Source organism: Chaetodon auriga, chromosome 14, assembly GCF_051107435.1.
Source record: "Chaetodon auriga isolate fChaAug3 chromosome 14, fChaAug3.hap1, whole genome shotgun sequence".
Classification (NCBI taxonomy): domain Eukaryota; kingdom Metazoa; phylum Chordata; class Actinopteri; order Chaetodontiformes; family Chaetodontidae; genus Chaetodon; species Chaetodon auriga.
This window is the reverse complement of record NC_135087.1, coordinates 2,390,503-2,411,619: the sequence shown is the minus strand read 5'-3', so window position 1 is coordinate 2,411,619 and position 21,117 is coordinate 2,390,503. Positions and strand designations below refer to the sequence as shown.

Below are 21,117 nucleotides of genomic sequence, written 5' to 3'. Positions count from 1 at the left end.
GTTGTAGGGTGTCCACAAACTTTTGGCCATCTAGTTTATATACATGTTGTTGAAACATAAACCTTCTCAGTCTCTTTCTGCAGGTGTTTTATGGCTGTTAGTTTGTTCTTAATCACAGTTTTGTTCTTCATTTTCATCTAAATTTGATGTTATTTCTTATATTTTGCGTTTTGTCTCCCGTAGATTTAGAGTATATTTCTTGTTTTGTAGCGTTAGAAGTTAATGTGCTGTGACAATAATATTTCCTCCGGTGAGGAAGGCAAACTGACGCTTCCTGTTGAAGTTCAAAGAAGTGTGTTGTGGTAAACTGCGGGGAGATAAAGTGTGTGTCGTCCTTTCAGGAGAAAAACGGCGTTCAGACAACTTTCTCCTAATTATGACTTATGAAAGTTGGAGACATCAAAGCCTGCAATTAGTTCTCGTAGCTGCTGCTTGTTTTTATTTTGAAATGCTTTTTTCATCTCTTTAACTTTCTTTTAAAGTTCATTTCAGCCTCAGTTAAGGACACGCCGCTGTGAGCGTCTTTGTCCTGCAGCTGGAGGGAAACGACAGCAGAGGCAGCGCCGCCGGTCGGGGTTAAAGGGCGATTTGGCCGCACGGCGCACCGTCAGAGGCGGCGGTTTGCCTGTGAAGTAACCGTGAGGGGAAGACGTGGATGTTTGTAATTTAAGCATCATGTCAAATCATGTAATTTAAGCACTGAAGTGTGTCTAAGATCGAATTTTTCAAGAGTTTATTTTAGAAAATCGAGTGTGACTTAGTCGCCGCAAGGTCTGGCTTTGTAGTACCAGAGTGTGTGTGTGTGTGTGTGTGTGTGTGTGTGTGTGTGTGTGTGTGTGAGTGACAGAGAGAGAGAGAGAGAGAAAGATCATACTCATGTTAACCCTTTGATCTCTCAGACTTCATGGCTCTGGTGTGTGTGTGTGTGTGTGTGTGTGTGTGTGTGTGTGTGTGTGTGTGTGTGTAGGTGTGTGCTGATGGCGTGTGATCCTCCCCATTGGTGTGATTAGTGGTGTGTGACACTGTGATCCTCCCCTCTGGTCACGCCACCAGCCTCTGACAACACACACACACACACACACACACACACACACACACACACACACAGTGATACTTAATACACTTTATGCTTCGTTCTGTCTGAAGCAAACGTTTCTCCCGTCTCAAAGCTGCACTGCATGTCTTTCTTTTGTCACACTATCTCTCATTAATGTGTGTGTGTGTGTGTTTAGCCCACAGCCTTTAAGAGCCCCCCCCCCCCCCCCCCCCATCTCAATGAATGGCTAATCTCTGTTCACAAGACCTGTCACGGTCCCCAAAATATCTGCGAAGGACGACCCGAGCGCCGCCGTGTGCAGCCGGGCGCTAAATGACCCAGAAATCCCATCCATCTGGAGAAATGTCACAGCTCTCATCAGACAGCCACGGATGGGCTGGTGTGTTATTAAATATGGCCCCCCCGAGTCTGTGTGTGTGTGTGTGGAGAACGTGGTGGAAATCCCCCTGAAATCAGGGAGCTTCCCTCACCAGAGACATTAAAGAGCTGCAGTTCACATAAAGACGACGTTCTTCCAGCTTGTGGCTGACGAGTCGCTTCATGAACACAGAAAACGTTCATTTTTTGTGCATTTTTCTGTTTGTACTGAAGCTGCAGGAACAAAGTTTCAAAAGCAGCTTTGACACCAGAGAAATCAGGTCATTTCAGTGGATTTGATGGATTGACTAAAGTAAATTAAAGTGAACTTTTGCTGCTGACGAATAGCAAGGAGAATCCAATATGGAGGGAGCTAGCGTTGCTAATTAGCTGTGCCTCACCATCCAGTGTCAGGGGGACAAACTGGTCCCAGTAGAGCACTGGTTCCCAAATATCTTTAATTTTTAGAATAAACTGTGAACTTATGTCCTGTTAGCAAACAAACTTTTTAACTGACATTTAATGCAAGTTAACTGACAGCTAGCGTGCTAACTAGCTCAGAGCTGTTTCCTCTTCAGGAAGCATCCTGAGAACAACATGGCAGGAGGAGTAAAGAAGAGAGAAAACAGAAAGAAGCTCAGAGATCCGACACGGACCGGTGTTAGCATTTAGCAGGTAGTTCCTAGCCTAGGAGTTGTTAGCGGTTAGCTCAACAGCTACAGCAGTTCACCAACCAGCCCTGCAGGTTATAGTTACGTCAACAAGCTTTGGGCATTTCAGAAGCGTCTCTCAGCTCTGCTTCGTGGACGACCGTCAGTCTGCACAGAGCAGATGGAGCCAGACAGGAAGTCAGACACACCTGCACTTCCAGGTTCAAGGTGATTCGTTCAGCAGTTAGAGGTTAACGAGACCACGCAGAGTCCTCAGAAGTACAGCAGCAGAGTGTGTTTGTATTCCTGTGTGAGTCTGTGCACACGTGGCCGTCTATATAATCCTGTCTCCTGTGAATCGGCAGTACCAGGTACTGTGTGTGTGTGTGTGTGTGTGTGCGTGCGTGCGTGTGTGTGTGTGTGTGCGTGTGTGTGTGTGTGTGTGTGTGTGTGTGTGTGTGTGTGTGCGTGCGTGTGTGTGCGTGTGTGTGTGTGTGTGCGTGTGTGCGTGTGTGTGCGTGCCTGTGTGTGTGTGTGTGTTCTGAATGGGGTCAGTGCTGCATGGTCCGTCCAGAGGAGGAGAAAACACAATCAGTTCTTTTGGCTGAATCTGCGTCTCCTCCTGCCAAGCTGCACACCGGCCCACAATGCACTGCAGCCTGAATGGACAACTCTCTCACAAATGAGAGTGTGTGTGAGTCTCTATTGTGTGTGTATTTCGTGTGTGTGTGTGTGTGGGAAAGTATGAGTGGGCACCATGGTTGCGTGTGTTTGGGGTTTTTGTGATTATGGCTGATTTAATTGTGCTGAAGGAGGATGTGTGTGTGTGTGTGTGTGTGTGTGTGTGTGTGTGTGTGTGTGTGTGTGTGTGTGTGTGTGTGTGTGTGTGCGCGCCTCCAAGGACCCGGTCCCCAGCTGGAGAGCCGAGTTGGAAGCTCAGATTATTATCATCATTTATTTACATCCGAGCTCATCGCGGAACTAATTTCATGCGACCTCCAGTTCTCAGATTATTCCTCCTCTCCGCTCGTCCTTCCTGCCTGTGATGTCACTCACTGGATTATTGTATTAAGAATGAAAATATTCCCTCACACCGGTTTTGTCAGTTTCCTGGTGCTGAAACGCAGAAGCAGTGATTGGAAACAGGAGTGGATGTAAAAACAGATGGAATCGTTGCGAACACGGAGGGGCTCGTGGAAACGCGTCGCCTCGACGCTAACGAGCAAAACAACGACGAAATGTCAAGAAGACACACAAACACGGCAGATAACGTAAATGAGAGGAGGCGTGACGCACGACGATCAGGAGATCAGCAAACGACAAGAGGGGTTGTATTAAAATGAGAACAGCTCTAATGCAGGAAATGAAATCATGGGAGTGAGTGTGTGTGTGTGTGTGTGTGTGTGTGTGTGTGTGTTGACTTCATGCACAGCAGCAGCTCCTGGTTTCATTAGAGAATCTCTCAGACTCAGAGTCAGGGATGGGTTTTTGGCTCTCAGCTGGGTCCAGCTTACGTCTGATTGCTGATTCGGATGATTTTCGGTGACTTCAAAGGTCCTCGCAGCCTCTGGCCGACAGACCGGGACATGTTCGTGGGAAAGCGCGGCGCTGACGGTTTTCATATGTAAGATTTAGATTCTGCGAGCGCCACAGAGAAAATAACAGAGGTGGAGAAGTCAGAAGTGGATGGTCAGAATATTGAGAAGTGACGAAGCCTTTTGAATTAATCATGAACGCCTTCCATCAAACCTCAGTCTGCTGATTTGCATTCACTGTGACCAGACGTCTGCCTGCAGAGGGACAGAAAACCCCAAACTAACTGCAGCCGGTCGGCTAACGTCTGCAGGGCTAACGCTCAGCTCTGCTGTCAGCTAAATGCTAACGGACGCTTGCTAACATCCTCACAATAACAAAGCCGTAACATGATGAGCTGTTAGTGCAGAACTGCTGAAAGCTGCAGTTCCTCTAACGGCCACTCGAGGCTCCAGAAGCGAGTCAATCCCCATAGACCTCCATTTCAACGAAACCAGAGCTGATGGTGGGAAAATCACTGAGGTCAGTAAACTTCATCCTCTGGGACCAAGATCGTTCAGCAACAACAGTTGATCAGATATTAAGGTATAAAAAATACCTCTTATTTGACCCTTTAACTCTCATTTTTCTTCCTAACGATCACTCGAGGCTCACTGAGGCTCACCGTCCTGACCTCTGACCTCTGACCCCTCCTCTGATGACCATGAATGGATCCTGGTAGAGTTAATGAAGCAGGTGACGTCCTCTGGCTTCAAAATATTCTGTTAAAATGATATAAAATCAAAGAAAAATCAATGTTTTCGACGGATCGGTGAAGTGACGTTGGCTCTTTTTAGCTCAGAACATCTTAAATGTTGACACGCTTTGGAGAATTCAGCACCTGGACTTTCTCTGACTGCAGTGACGGTGAATCAGCTGCTGTATTGATTATTGATCCACATTGATTGGAGTCACATGTGCAGGTCGGGAACCTTTTGATGAGATTTAAATGGCTTCCTTCTCTACCTTCATTTCCTTTCCTCTCTTCTTTGCCTTGCACCCTCGTCCCCTCTCCTCTTGCCTCTCGTCCATCTCATTATCCTCCTGCTCCTTTGTGCCCTTCCTCCCTGCGCCTCCCTCCTCTTCGTCGCCCTCTCTCCACCTCCCTGCCCTCCATCCTTCCCTCCCTCTGGTGTCCGGGTCAGGGCCCAGGGGAGCGACTGTAGTCTCACACATTTACGGGGGCCTTGAATAGTTTCTCGGCGGGGAGCGATTCGCCGGCCTGGTTGGGATTTTCTAATGAGCTTTGAGGAGGGAGGGGGTAGCGTTGGGGGTGAAGATGCCACATTCGTTGTTACCCATCCTCCCCGGTTCCTTCCCCCTTTCCTCTGGTTAAAGCAGATTAATTAAAAGATCGCTGGCGCTGTCTCTCTTATCAGCCAGAGTCGAGCACTTACTGTAAGCCTCCAGGGAGGGCTCAGCGCCGGGCCGGGTGGGCAGGGAAGGGGGCGGGGAGCCTCCGGGAACGATGCTAATTCCAGCCGGTGGGACGGTGGGATGGCTGCTCAGGAATTACTGCCGGTGGTTCGTTCATCGCTGATTATCTGCGCGACTGTCGAGGAAGAGGCCGCTCACAGACAGACAGTCGGCCCGTCAGTCACAGTTTGGGCTCATTTCACATTCACGGCGTCTTTTCTGCCGGTAATCTGAGCCGGTCGCCTGCAGCCAAGACCCTGAAAGAGCAGCCGTGGTAATGGAGATGAAACCTGCTGTATGTTGTGTCAACAGGAAAGCCTGTAATAAAGAGCGTAATGAATATATAGAAATATTGGAATACTGAGCCCTCACGCTTAATAATATCCAGCTGTGCTCTCAGATGGCAAGTCAGCAATAACTGTTGTGAGCAGGACTATTAATATTCCAATGATTATTATAGTTGCTGTGTTTTCACTTCTTCATCCCTGAGGCCTGCTGTGAGACATAAAAAAAAAAAAAAAGGGATTGTATGAAAATTACTGGGGTGATTAAAAAAAGGACGCAATCAGCAAGCGTCTCAACGTCTGCTGTTAAATTTTGTAGATATTCTTTGGCCCCGGCTGGCGAATCGCAGGTGAGGTTAAATCCAGATGGAGGGCAGGAAGTGACGAGTGCCATGGACCAGGTGGAGGAAAGTTCTTCCTGTGCTAGTTTAGATGAAATTAAGAGACAAAGGTACAAACAGAAAATCAGAACATATGCTCCTGAATGTCGGCTTGTGTTCTTTCATTAAAAATTCATGTAATCACATTCATTATTACAGGATTTTACTGTTGACACAATGGAGGAAAAGGATTTCATTAAGATTATGAGGCTCTGTTTCAGCGTCGACTCTTGTTCTGTGACGCCGGCTTCAGGCGACAAACTCAGAAACAAGGAAATGGAAATGAAGGAGAGGAAAGTGGTGAATGAGGAAGTGCAGCAGCTGAGCAGAGGAGGCTCGGTGTCCTCACCGCTGAGGTGAACAATGGAGCCTCATCTGAAGAGTCCACAGAGCCAAAGCTTTTATTGTCTTCTAACGTCTGGAAACCAGCGTCAGTGCTTTGAGGCCTCGGAGGTCCATAAAATCTGCACGTTTAATTCTGCTGCAGACTCACTGACTGTACTTCAGTGTGAAAAATGTTCTTCATTTTCTGCAGCCGCATGACTGTAAGGTCATGAAGCCCGACCGTGATTTAAAGCAGGGAGGGATTTCCTGCGTTATTTCTGTGTTTGGAGCGAAGCTTTCTGACCGCATGAAGACGCCTTTCTGCTGCCGCTGCTGAGTTCATGTATGAAGGAATCACTGCGACGCTTCAAGCAGCACAATAAGAACTGTGTGAGGAAGTAATTCATGCAGAGAGCAAATGTTTAATAAGACGTTTATATTCTGAAAATACTGAAAATCGTCTGAATTTAAAATCCATATTACACCTAAAATCACCATTATATACAAAAGGAGAATAAACTGTTGGTTTGAGAGGGATGGGTTAGTTTCTTAATGGGAAATTAGGAAATGTACAAGCAAGATATGGATGATAAAACAGTATTTTTGTACTACTACACAGCCGAAAAACACATGACACAGTACAAAAATCTCTATCTGTACTACTAATACTGCAGCAGATACTTGAGAACGTGAATCCACAGAATATGAGACCTGAGTCGATGTGTGTTGTGTTGCAGGTTGCAGCCGTTCATCACCGGACAGCCCAACAAGAAGCACGCTGTGGAGCAGGTGAGCCGCCGTCCACCTTCACCACATCTCATCCTCGTCTTCGTCGCTCGCTCGCGCTCTGATTGGCTCTCCTGCAGTTAGCAGACATGCACACGCAAACATGCATGAATATTCTTATGAGAAAACTACTGATGACGCGTTGTACTGCACTTAAGAAATACTCGGTTTATGTACATGTACAATATATACAGTTTAGAAAAGTACTGTTGCCAGTACGGATAATTATTAATTAAACAGTTGAGAGAAATAAACAACTTAGAAACTGCATCAGGTGAAATGGACAATGTGAGCAGATATTAGCATTAGCACAGATATTAGCATTGATAGTCGTGCAAAACAAAAGTGGGTTTATGATGTAGAATTGAGAAAGAAGCATCAACACACAGAACTACGTCACATGACGCTGCAGTTTAACAGTCTGACGGCTGCTGTCTGCTGATACTACCATAGATTATAATGTATGAGTGTCTGTGTAATATGGCATCACAGCGTAAAACAAGAGGACTGTCTCAAATAAAGGCCTCGACTCTATAGTATATTATGTATGTTATAAAAGAGAAGATGTAGCCCAGAAACCTGCTACGTAAGTACATAAGCTCTAAAATTAGGTTTCTTTTTCATCTTTGTTAAATTCATTAAATCCTATGAAAAGACCAGAACTCTTCATCTCTCAGTCCTCTTCAGATCCCCTCCCCTCCGACTAAAAACTGAAAATGTGTCATTGATGTAAGTTTAATCATTAAAAGGCTTCAGTCGTTTCCTCAAACAGCTGCTCACTGTAGCTTTAAGCAGACGAACAGGAGGAAATGGAGCATTTATTAGGGACTACTTAGAGCGGCGGATGGATCCACAGTTAGTGCTGTTAGTGTTTATGGCAGCAGGACGGTGTGTGTTCACCGTGATGAGTTCAAGGACCTTCTGAGGTATTAACCTGATTCAGTTTCATTATCAAGGCCTTGAAGATTTTGTCGCCTGGTTTTCAGTCTGTGAAACCACAAACGAGACGGATAGAGAGGGTTCATGGTTTATTAGACTCGTGCTGGAGAAGAGTCAGTCTGATCAGAAAGTACTTTTAATCCACTGATCAATTATCTGCTCATCTGCGTCCAGGTGACATTCATTGATTAAACACATGAATCATTGTTCGACGCAGCTGAGAAACACTGACAGAAATATGACTGACGTAATGTCCTTAATTATCTTCTGAAGGACTCTGAACATTCAGTCTTAACCGTGCAGCAGTTTCCTGTCAGCTCAGTGTAACTCATGTGTGTTCTGTGTTTTGTGTTTTGCTGCTGCCACACTGCACTTCCTCTTCAGGGATCAATAAACTCCATCTGTCCGTCTGCGTCAGCTCAGGCCTTATTGTCCCTTCTGGTTTGCCGTCGTTCTTTGATCAGTGCAGCAGTGAAGAACATGTTAATGTTAAAGTCTTAAACTGAATTTGATGAATGCTGCAGGAGCCTGAACGCAGCACAGAGGAACATCACACACACACACACACACATTACTGGGAGACACTGAGTGTGTGTTGGCAGTAAAATGAAGTTTATCCAAACACGAACCCAGAGACAGAACGAAGCCGCGACTCCTCACTAAGCGCAGACAGGAAGTCCTCGTCCGGGCCGTGTGAGGGTGAGCCTCGCTTCGTCTTCGTTTGTGCTTCGCTCTCTGACGGCGTCTTAAAGTAAGTGCGGCCTTAAACTTGAAGGTAAACTCGTCCTTCCGCCGCCCTGCAGTGACGGCTTCTGTTGGCTCGCCGCCGCCTTTCAGATGAATCCAGGGAGAATGAGGTTAGTGGTACGTTACATCTGCCGCCTGTCAGACTTCACGTCTTTGAACAGTTAATTTCCACCTGTCCTCATTCTGCTTTCAGCAGCCATCTTCAGGGAGAACGAGGACACTTTTCCAACTTTTTCTCTTAATTTGATTTTAAATTGGACTCGTTCAATCACAGGAAGCTTCACATCATCTTCAAAGTCTTAAACGTGGCCTTCTGCACTTCAGATCCGCTCTGCTCATTTTCCACATTTCCGACTGTCCTTTTCTTCTCCTGCTGCTTCACGTCACTGCTCTTCATTTTCTCTGCCATCTTCCTCTTCATCGCTCTGTAAGGAAGCAACGTGGGAGGAGGGAGGGGCCAAAGTTCTGTTCGTTTTCAGCCGACATGAAACAAAAGATGAACGACTGAGTTAGAAATTATCACGGTTTTACACTAATATTAATATTGCTAGTAGTGGTATCAGTTTCAATTACTCTTAAACGAATTAAAACAGAAGGTTTTCTTCATTAGAATGTAACAAAATTTTGTGTTTTTGTGTCGTGAGAAGCCAACTACGACTCCCAAGGTGCCTTTCAGTAAGAAACGGCCAATCAGAGAGCTTCAGATTCAGTCATGTGACGGTGAACTGAAGCCAAACTTTGTAGAAACTTGGTAAAACATCTCGCAGCTTAAATGATTATTCAGCAACTCTGAGTCTCCAGTTGTGACAACGACGTGTTTTTGTGTTTGGTGGGCGTCTCTTCCTCGGTAACATCAACCGAGGCTCATGGGTAATGAAGTTTTCAGAGTCATCTGAAGGAAAAAGGTGACCATCACATAAACCTGAAGACCGGCTGGTTTAAGTTGAACTGAATGAGGAGAAACTGAAGATATCACTGAAACTTTCAGATGGGAAACTTTCAGATAGGAAACTTTCAGCGTCTCCTCTGTCTCTGCTGTTTCTCTCCTCCTCCCACGTCACTCCTCCGTCCTCCTCCTGCTGCTCTTCTCCTTTTTTCCTTCTTTCTTCATCGTCTCACTTCATGCTTCACTCCCTCGTCTTTCTCTCTTCTTCTTCTCTTCCCTTTAATGCTTCTTTCCCGTCGCTCTCCTTCACCACATTCCTTCCTGTCCCTCCTCCTCCTCCTCCTCCTCCTCCTGCAGTCTTTGTCCTCCTCTCCATCATGTGCTGTTGGCAGCTCTGAATGGAGGAGCTCGGGGAGATCAGGCTCTGTCAACCAGGAAGAAAACAGTGCCACGAGGGGCCGGGTCAACAAGGCTTGTTACTTAGCAACCCCCTCACCTCCCCCTGGGAACTGGAGACAAACGGCCGTCGCCATTGGCTGAGGCCGCTCCTCGCGCTCTGCTCCTGTTATGTAATGTTTCATTGCGGCGACAGGAGCAGATTGAAAGGAGATGTTTGCGCTTCGCCCGAACTCGACCGTGACCCAGCGATCAGCCGAGGGAGGAAACGATCACGTTAAGAGACAGAGACGGAGCAACGGGTTGATTTCTGCCAAACGAAAGCGGCCGGCTGCTCCGTGCTGGAGCAGGAGGAGATGTGGGAGTTTCGGAGGGGCTTAGGAAGCTGAAAGGGTGGGGAGGTCAGGGGAGAGGGGCTTTGAGCCGCACTCGCTCCGGCGTCGCAGCTACAGTCTGCTTATGCAAGCGATAGTGTTGGCAGTCGAAGGCCGAGTCTGTTTGAAGCTGCCAGGCCAGGCCGGCGGTGAACCACATGACGTGCAGCTCGTCCTCCTCGTTCAGGCCCATAACGCTGAACTTTACTGAGAGGCTGAAGCAGCTCTTATTGTTCACACACGAACACACTAAGTTGGCTTGTTCGCATCAGCGTGGGAACAACCAGCACAGTTAGTCAGTTCATTCCTAATCGCTCTTTAAGGTTCGGCTGTTTGCACGGGATGAGATGTTCGTGTTTACTGTGCACACAGATGATCTGCTGAACGTGAGGAGTCGAATAAAGACGAGCGCGGCTTCATCACGGCGAAGTCAGCGTAAAGATCTGAGAGCTGGACTGATGTGGTCTCTCCAGGGCCCTCGTTTAGAAAACGGACTTAAGATGAGTTTTGATCTTCGGCGTGACTTAAGCAGAAAACCTCGTCTGAGTGGTTATTCATAGAACCTTCCTTTGATGTGGAAATGATCTTATCTCTGAGCGAAGTCTGGACTTAAGTGATTTTCCTGCTGGTTTTAGGGTTGTTGTAGTTTGAGACGGACACGCGTCCAAGCCTGCGGCGAACTCCAGCTTTATGAACACTTCCTCCAATCGTGGCGGCGATGCGGCGGTCCATTTAGGAGAACTCAGGCGTGCCAGGCCGCCCTCCGTCTGCCTGAGAGCTGAGGTGACGTCTGGATTTTATTTTCGTTCCTCGCACTTTAAGTCAGATCATTTCTTTTGACACCAGCCTCAGTTCTGTCCTCCCGCCTCGTTGGCTGCAGCAGCGACACTTTCCCACGCCGAGCGCTCGCCTTTGTTTAGTCCAGCGAACAACAAGCGAGTCTCCTCTTTCATCACTGTGACCTCCTCTTCAGTCTGCTCTCCTCTGTGGTCCTGACTCAGCCCTCATTTGTGCTGCTGTGCCGATAAATGAGGAGAAATCATTCAGTTGGAGTTGATTTGAGATTTACTGATCACATGTGGACGAGACAGACGAGATTCTTCACACGCTGTCGAAAACGATCTTAAAACAAAAAACATTTTCCTAAATGAGGCTCCGCGTCTTTGTGAGGACTGTTCTGATCTGAGGTCAGATGAATCTGAAGGCTGATGAAGCTCTTGTTCTTCTTACAATAGGTTGTTTGCAGTCATGTGACGTTAAATTCAGACGGAGTGCAGGAAGTGAAAACCGCAGTGGACGAGGAAAGTTCTTAATGTGTTAGATGAAATTATGAAATTCTGGTTACAAAAATCAGAACATATGTTGGATGTGACCCTTAGGTTACGAAGAGGAGCCATTTTTCATTGTTATTGAGGCAGCAGATATAAAAACTAGCTGCTCATTCAGTCGTCGTTCTACTCGAGAAACAAATGAAAGCAGACGAAAGTCTGGAGGCAAACAACTTCCTTGTTAGCGGTTGGGTTGACGTCTGTGGTACGAAAGTTCTGAGTATTTTGTCCGTTGATCGTGCTGAACTGAGACGAGCCAAACGTTTAGAAACTGTGTTCAGCTGTTATTTAACGTCTTATATCTCAGAATCTAAAGTTTTGCTTAAAATGCTCTTTTGTCTTTTGACATTTCTTCTCAAACGTTTTCGTGTGTGTGATGTTTTTAAGCATTTTCGCAGTAATGTTTTAGGTTTCGTCGACGGGATCTTTCAGCTTTTATTCTTTCACTCCTTGAACTCCTCCCTGCTGAGTTTTTTGCAAACAGAAATGATTCAGACGTTGTGAACTTGTGAATTCAGTATCTGAAAAAATCATCACTTCATACGACAGGAAGATGATTACTGTGAACGTTGATTTTTTTTTCTCTCTCTGTGATTTATTCTTTCTGGCTGTCGTGTCGTTAAAACACTCACAGAAATGGCCGAATGTGAGCTTTAATCCAGGCTGCTGTTTGCTCTCAGTTAATTTTGTTCTGCTCGTTGTTCCATGAGTGACTGCAGGCGATCAGATGTCGACATCCATGAAAGCCTCTCTGAGCGGCTGTTTCCTGTCGCTGCCTCCAGTCGCCTCCTCGCTCCTAACGAGCGGTTCTCTCATTAAAGGACCGAGTGAGCTGAGAGTGTAAACGCTGCTTCGAACATGCAACACAAAGAGCTCACACCAACACACAGACGTCTTCGTTGTCATCTCACAGTTTTATCTCCTCTCACAGACCTTCGGCCTGACGCATTGAACGGCTCTCACCTGTGAATTAGTTTATGCTGTCATGTTTCTACCTGTGAGGTTAAAGCCAGCAGGGATCCACTGAGAGGAAGAGGAGGGACAGGGCTGGGTTTCTGAGGTGGACATTTTCTGATTTTGATCTTTGTACATTTCCATCATATAATCGTTGGTTATATATCAAAATCTGAGGATGGAAAAAGAGGAGGAAGGGAAGAGTCTGAAGCAAAATGAGAACAAAGGAAGCAGAGGAGGAGGAAGTGAGGAAGGCTGTGGGTAGAATAAAAGAGGCAAAATAGAGGAAATGTGAAATAAAAGAAAGGTGGGAGGAAAAGGAGGAGGAGGAGGAAATGAAAGGCAAAGGAAGGAGAGGTGGCAGGAGGAGGGAGGCCCCAGCAGGGACTCCAACAGGCTGTTGCTGAGGAGAACAGAAATATCTCCTCACGCTGTGGAGCCTCCTCCTGCTTCTCCTTCAGCTTTATAATTAGCCGTGGCTGAAAGGAAAGTGAGATCACGCAGGTTTCCTTTCAGCGGCGGAGGAAAAACTCCAGACGATGCTTTCCTCTGCCAAAACGTGAAAATCCGCAGCGTTTAGAAAGTCTCCTTTTAGATACTTTATGAGTTTCTCTCGCTCACGGCGGCGAGAGGAAAGAATGAAACGTTCCACCGCAGACACACCTGTCCTCCCCGGTGAAAGCGTCTGTTTGCCTTTTGATACCTGCACCGTTCACCACTGAGCAAAACAAACAGGGCTCAGATTGAAGCTGAGACGCCGCTCTTCAGGATGAGATCAGTGTTTTCCGAGGGGAAATTTTCTTTGTCCTGCAGCAGCTCCGGTTCACACGCCAATCTCTCGAATCACTCGGCATCACGTGCCGTAATCACAGCGGCCATGCACGATAGTTGTTTCTGATTGGCAGGCGGGTGTCAGGTAATAATGGTCAATCTGTATCACTGTCAGGTGACTTTTTGGCTCGGGTGGACATGAAACATGAACAGCTGTATTAAAATATCACTTTGTTCTAAGTTTATTTTTGCAGGTCCGACCATCCGTTCTATCCGTAAACACACTTCCTGGTTTGACTTTGACCCACTGTACTTATTCTGTGTAATATTCTGTGTAATCGTCCTTCATTAAAAGCAGTACAGTGCCTTCTCTTCCACTTTAATTCAGTGTGGTTCAGGTGTTCTGTCGGTTTGTTTCTAACCTGTTTGACTGAGTGCATTGCGTTCGTTGTCGCGTCGGATCGGTTGTTTTCCAGATTTCAACTTAAGTGCTTTGACGTTACCATTACTGGAAAAAACTGCTGACCAGAACCACAAAAATAAAGCCCTAGTTTGAAATGTAGTAGTTTAACTGTAGTTTTGATCCGTCACTTAGCTTAACACAGGCTAACAGCCAGCTGAGGCTAAAGCTTACGCACACAGTGAAGGTCTCCAGGCCTCTAGGGGGAGCACTGCGCGGAGCGGCTTGATTTCAACCCGACAGACAGACCAGAGGAGGGAGTTTGTTTTTGATGGAGGAACACCGACTCTCACAGCTGAGCTCTGAACTCGTACCTGCCGTTTGTTTTATCGTCGGTTCCACTGATGGAAAATGGTCGCCGTCCTCGCCGTCCTTTTATTAGACCAGTTGTTTATTCTCTCATACTGCTGCCAACATTTCCTCCTGTTCCAGGCGGCTTGTTTTCCGATCGCAAAGGCTCCATTTCCGTCTCCCAGCATGCAACTGGAAAGACAGGGCACAAACACTGGTCAGCTCGGGGTGAAAGTCGAAGGCCGGTCTGATGACATTTTTGCCCCCTCGCTCCCCCTCAGCCCTTCATTCTTAATCTCACAGGCCTTTTATGAACTCTGAAGGGTGTTTTCGCCCCGAGGCTCCACTTAATTTTGACCCTTTTGTGCGACACAGAACACTGATGACTATGCAGATTTCCCAAATGCAGAACGAATAAATGAGCGAATGACGCAGAAATGGAGGATAATGAAGGTTGTGGTCTCGCTCGGATGCTGGATTTAGTCACATATGGGAAGAAATATCTCCTCGCTCCACCTGCCCGAGCGCTCCATCACTACCACACTATGTTTATTATTTCTATCATTTTACAGGAAGTGGGGCAGATGAGATCAGATCTGCCTTAGATTTCCCCCGGGACGCTCGCGTGTCACGCAGAGGAAAATATTAAAAATACCGAACGACGCACGCCTGCTCACCACCAACAATATTTCCTGTTTGCTCAGGCTGCCAACGGCAACCCCCTGCCGGTGCCCGCGGGAGCCCCCGCCAGCGGAGTGGTGGTCGAGAGCGGGCCGGTGGTCTACGACGATGCTGCTGCTGACGAGGAAGACGAGGATGAGGAGGAGGCCTGTGTCAGCGCCATGGACCTGCTGGGCAGCAACGGTCAGTTCAGACACACTCAGTTTGTTTAAGCTGCAGAATGAGAGTCTGTCGGTGCCTCCGGCTGCAGCGCTCTGTGATCCCACCGTAAAAAAGCCAATGTGCCGTCCTGATGGGACAGTCTGAGTTATATTCAACATAAAGTGCACACATCCAATCAGCTTCGCTCATCAATCAGCGTCAGTCAGGGCTGCAGATCGTCATTATTTTCATTATTAGCTGTTGATTTGTTTTGATTGATGTTCCCAAAAGTCCAACGTGGAGTCCTCAGACGACTCGATCGCTCTGTATTCACCACAAAACAGACCGTAAGAATTAAAGACGAGTGTCTGGACGTTTTGAGTTTAACTGAGAATCATGAACGATCGTCCTCGAGCTGCATGACTGGTAATAAGCCGCTAAAGTCGTTTCTGATGAGTTTTTCAGTTGATTGACAAATCGATTAACTGTTTTGTTTGTGTCTTGAAATGAGAGACGCTGACAGTTTCCTTCATTTAGAGGAAACGATGATTTGATGATCTGAACGCTCGACCGTGGTCGACACCGGCAGGGTCACGGTGTCAGGCGGCGGCGGCGGCGCTCCTCGCTCGAGTGTCTGGACTGTGAAATGGTTAGAATCACTTTTTAATGAATGAGCCCGTCGGGGTCACGGCTCAGACTCCCTGTATGTTTTAATGAGCCCTCGCTAAGATTAAGTTTCTCCACTTTACGTCTGTGGCTGTTAAACTTTAAGGTCTTTGGCTCCGTTGCAATAAAAAGTCCTGAGCTACTTGATTGATTCCTGTCGGGAAACGCTTTGTTTATAACCCCCCCCCCCCCCCCCCCCCCCCCACAGTGAGGTCAAAGGTCGGGGTGAGAGACTCGAGGACGGCTCACACCAGAGTCAGTCCTGCACTGAGCAAAGTGACGCGTTTGACATTTTACAGTCTGACCTGTTGTCACATCACACACAGCGTCTGTGTGGAAACTGCTGACTTCCCTCCAGCGACGCCTCGACTCGACACGCCGCACTTCCACCCGGCAGCCGTCCACTCAAAGCTACGTTTCTGGCTCTTAAAGCATCTCTCACTCACTTTTCTCTCCCACCTTCGAGTCAAACTGGTGAAAATTCTCACTTCTGTGGAGAATTCATCCAGTAATGGTGTCAAAGGAACGCTTGTTTAGCACTGATTCCCAATTTTACTTTGATTAATTTTTAAGAATATGAACAAATTAAGCCAAACAAAGTGTTACACATCAGTGTTAAGACTGAGACAACTTTACACAAAGCTGACAAATACACACAACAATAAAATGTACTAAGTAAAGCTAAAAGATGAACTAGACAAACAAACACATAAGGCAGTAATAGCTTGTTCTATATTTAAGTAATGTTGAGAAAATAAATGAAATCAGATTTTTCAAAATGACTTTTCTGTAGAAATTTAGTTCCAGTCAGATTTCTACAGATGTCCAGCTGCTCAAATCAGACTTTAAAACTATTTTGCTAAAGTTTCCATTTTCTAAAAAACTACATTTTAGAGGGAAACTTTATACTTTTTACACTACATTTGTCTGATTTTTCAATTCAAATGAGCTCAACCTGAAACATCTACAGCAGTGAAATACAACATTAATGCAGCAGTAATATTAATAGTGTTTTCAGTCATTCCTCAGCTTCACCTTTGTTACCATCTACAGGTTGTTCTCAGCCGGTTTCTGGTCATTACTCATTTAGATTTAACACCAAATCCTCATCATTTCTTCAACGAATGCAGCCTGTCGATCTAATCCCTCCTGTGTCACCCTCCAGATTACGGCTGTGACGGAGATTACGACGATGGATTCTAGCAGTGGTCTTCCTGGGTCATTATCCCCAACCAGTATGGACAGTTTTAAACCTTAAGTGTATGAAATGTTTACTACCAGAGACACAAAACGACTGCAGCTACAGATGGGCGCTGTGATGCCACGAGGAGCGACGACTAAATGGGAACATGTGTGCTGGAAAAATCCCACTCCTCGGTCCATTTGGAGTCTCGACTGGACTGAAGTGGAGGGACGTGCTGTTCAGATGCTGGCTGAGGTGGTGAAGTGGAAATGAGGGATACAAGTATATTCATCAGTGTGGAGCCGATAACGTGGTGAACTCGCAGGTGGGAAACGCTCCAGTAAGCACTGGTTTGGTGGTTTTGCAGGTCAGACTACGTTTAACGTAGACGTCGAAGATCACGTTTGGCTAAATTTAGCCCATTTTTAAGGCCGCTGTCTTCTGTCCTGCTAAATACCACGTCAGTGTTTCCTGTGAAGCGCTCGTTGGGGGACAGATGCTGAGAAAAACTGTCCCCCTGTGGACTGAGGCGTGTCCACCGCGGTTCTGTCGAGGTTTTGAAGGCATAATGTAGCAAAAAGAACAGCCAATCAAATGCTAAACATATTATCCTTGAACTTGCACTTTGGATTCGCAACACTTGAGTACTTCCTGACTAATCCTAGTGTACTAATACTGCATCTCCTAACAATGATATGTACATAGAAGTACTGGCAGCGTGAGATCAATCATCATTATCAGTGTTTTCCTGTCATTTCTGCCTCGGTTGAGGTTGATCTTCCATTGACCTCACTGCTCGGATCAATATTTATTATTGCCTTAGGTGATCGGTGGACGGACACGTGCTGTCTGCTCTGCTTAAACCAAAGTATTACAATGAGGTTGCCTTGGAACAGTGTTTGCTGAGATGTTTAGTAAGAAAACAGTGAGATTTTAACTCCAGATCAAGTTTGTGTGAGGAACGCGATCATTGAATTAATGGTTTGATTAGTTTTATATTATTAACTTGCTTTGGGCTTTTCGATGGAACTGATTCTAATTCATTAATTGAGACTGAGTCATTTGATTTCTAATATATATTGTGTATGAAGTCCTGTCAGAGGCCACAGAGGTGTTTAAAGCCAGGATGTAAATACGTTCTGTGATATTTTACTTTCCAGAAGAGTGAGGGAGCCCCGTCAGAGAACAGATCTATTTTGTATTTTAGCTTTTTATGATTTGTGTGTATGGAAAATGATGACAGTTAGGAGGTGAAACTGATTGTGGCCTTTAAACTGTGTCCACTCAACAGTCTTTAACGAGGCGTCGTGGTCGACGGCCTCCGTGTTGCTGCTACAAGTCATGATGTTACATCTGCATATTGTTGTATGCATTTGCTGCTACAGTAAAGATTTCACTACATGGGAAAAAAATGTCTGTTTGTTCATTTTTTGGGTTTAAGGAAATAATGTGTAACCATCTAAAAGACTTTCATCAGAGATTGACGTTTCAACATTTTCTGTTGATAGAGAAGCTGTGGTAGCATTAGCTCAGAGCAGCTAACGTTCTTCACAATGATTACAAAGAAATGTAGATTCAAAACTGCTAAAATCAGTATTTTATATAAATTAATAATGTGAAAATCGTCAGTCATACTGACAAATTTAGGCTACGTCCAAAATAAAACATTTTAATCTTAACACTGTTCAGATCAGCGTTGTAACACCGTTTCAGAAATATTCTCTGTCCATGTGAGGCTGCTGAAAAATACACATCGTATTAACGTTCATGTACACTTGTGTACACAGGTAGCAGATTGTCTGTTTACTCGACCACTTTTCAATACCTTTGTATCCAGCTGCACTGCTAACAGAATACTGTAATCTAGCTAGTAAGGCTAATGCTAATAACACATGCAAAATGGTGGACAGACGGAAGCCATTCCTCAATGACACAGGACAGCCTGCTGGGAGTTTGCCAAAAGGCGCCTGAACAACTCTCAGACCCTGACAAGCAAAATACTCTGGTCTGATGAAACAAAGACTCAACCATGGTACCCAATCCCCAACAGCGTGTATGGAGGAAACCAGGCACCGAGCATCACCTCATTAATACCATCTCTACAGTCTTAGATGGAGGTGGCAGCAGCATCATGTTGTGGGAATGTCTTTCGGGGGCCCAGCCAGTCCAGACCTTAACCCAACAGGGAACCTCTGGAGAGACCTGATCATGGCTGCTTCATCCAATCTGGTTTAACTTGAACAATGGGAGAAACTTCCAAAAGAAAGGTGTGCCGAGATCACAGGATCATTTCCAAAAAGACTTAGTGAAGGGTCTGAATACTTCAAGAAATGAAATATTCCAGTCTTTTAATAAATAAATAATAATAAAAAAACTCCAAAAACCAGTTTTTGCTTTGTCATTGTGGAGTATTATGTTGTTTGATGAAAAAAAGAACTCGAAACGCAGAAAACTTGAAAGGATCTGAAACCTTTTGGTTTGCACCGTAGAATAACACTCTGAGCCCATGTGGAGGGTGACACAGGAGCACTTTGGTGGATGCGCTCTGATGCTGCACCTCTGCTCCTGAAGGATACGATTGCAGGCCGTCTCGCGGTTGACAGCTGCAGCACTCTCGCTAAATACAGGACCAATTTCAAAAAGTGTCCCCATCAGTCACCTGGACGCAAAAACGAGGGAAAATAGTGTCCACAGCGAAATATACAAGTTAAAGTCTAAAGATCTGCAGGACCTGAAAGACTTGCATGTGACTTGCAATTTGCTGAGGAAGACTTGTGACTTGACTTGGACGTGTCTCGACTGTCTTTGACTTAAGACATTGATATTTGACCTTGTCTTGAATGACTGAGGCTTGACTTTGACTCACTCTCAACTTGTTTTAGACTCATCTCGACTTTTTCAAAGGTATTTTTAGACGTTGTATTTGGACAGACGACATTTTGGAGATCATGCGACAAAGGTTGGACCGGAGACGTCGTGATTCGCGGGCAGTGCTTTAACGCCTCGGCCACCAGCTCCACGAACCTCTTCTCAAATGACTCAAGACGTGCCTCCAACTTATTCCCAACTTTGACTTATCTCAAAAGACTTCACTTAAAGACTTAAATCCAGCTTTGCTCGGCACCAAAGATGGAGTCCTAGTATCCACTACTACCACTGATCTTGTGCTCGGTGCTTTTACCGGAGTTCACCTGCTTCTTTCTACGTTGTGTTGTATTTCTTTTGAATCCATTGTGTTTCTTTGCGTCACCCAGCAGGTTTGTAATTGTTTCTTCAGTCTTCTTTTCATCATCTCTGTGTAGAACTGAACCCAGCCTGATCTATTCATGACAGACAAAGGCATCACTTCTATCTGCGACCTGACACCGTCTACCATCACCAGCAATGCTTTTGATCGCTTCGCTGGTAGTGCTGGATCATTTCACGCCTGTACAGTATTACCGTTATCTAACGGTATTGTTGTTTCCAGAGATATTAGGTGTCTGCGGGTGTGTGTGAAGAGATTCTATTGAAAGGTGAGTCAGTCTATAGAGTGGGAAGAAACGTGAAACTGAGGAGGCACTTACGTCAGATGATGAATGTTTAGCCTTTACACGCAACATTTTTCTTGTTGGGGCGAACAAGCTGCAGTGTCATCAGTCAAGAGACTAAATCTGATCTTTCTTTGGAAATGCTTTGATTTTCAGGCCATTTATGGAATTTTTATGTGACTTCAGTCTGAATTTTTGCTTTCTGCCCAAACACGATGGCCTTAATGTCATCTGACCCACTTCAGTTGCCAAATGAAGCCCGGGAAATTTTGTTGACTCTGGTGACAAAACATATTGATCCAACTTCTTGATTTGAATTAGATTTTTACCCTAAATAGAATACAGATGAACAGTTTTAACAGACACACAGCTATACTAAAGTGATGATTTTGGAGCATTAACTCTTGCGATACAGCTTCCGAACAGTCATTATCATGTAAATGTACGTAACTCTCTGATTTACTGATTGTTAACTCCCATTGAAAATCAGTGTGAAAAACATTTCTATCTCCCACAGGACTTTGTGCCAAATTATTTTGTCCTCTTTTTAACATTCCTCGCTGATTACATGAGGGAAAGCATAATGGTCTAAGACCAAATTGGTACCAAAGAATCAAACTAACTTATTGAAGAAATATTCCCAGTCCCACCCACAGATGTGACTACAACCAGCTGGATGTAAAAGTGCAAACTGTCGAGCCTCAAACAAACACTATATGATAAAAGGAACAAATACGTTTAAAGTTTGTGGTTGTAGTCACTCTTGACTGCTGACTGTTTCTTCACTGTCTTCTATAATATCTGATCCCTCTGATCCAGTTTGGGTTAGAAATGTGTAGATTTTATAATGTGATACAGAAAAGCTTTAAAGTGAGCAGATGACTGATCTGAGATCTGAGATCAATGCTAATAGATTGTTTGCATGCGACGTCACGTCACTCTTT

The 21,117-nt window shown here is 45.5% G+C and overlaps 1 protein-coding gene across 2 annotated transcripts in view; it reads left to right on the top strand.

Moving 5' to 3' along the window:
- Positions 1 to 18,045, top strand: part of brf1a (BRF1 general transcription factor IIIB subunit a) — a 90,052-nt gene extending 72,007 nt beyond the window's left edge. For both annotated transcript variants that reach the window (XR_013078131.1, XM_076748256.1), the window contains exons 17-19: positions 6,778 to 6,829; positions 14,677 to 14,836; positions 16,626 to 18,045. Coding sequence is in view for 1 of the 2 variants with exons in the window: in XM_076748256.1 (XP_076604371.1) it covers positions 6,778 to 6,829; positions 14,677 to 14,836; positions 16,626 to 16,663 (250 nt within the window). In the remaining variant the exon portion in view is untranslated. The remainder of the gene's footprint in view (positions 1 to 6,777; positions 6,830 to 14,676; positions 14,837 to 16,625) is intronic.
- Positions 18,046 to 21,117: the final 3,072 nt, after the last annotated feature.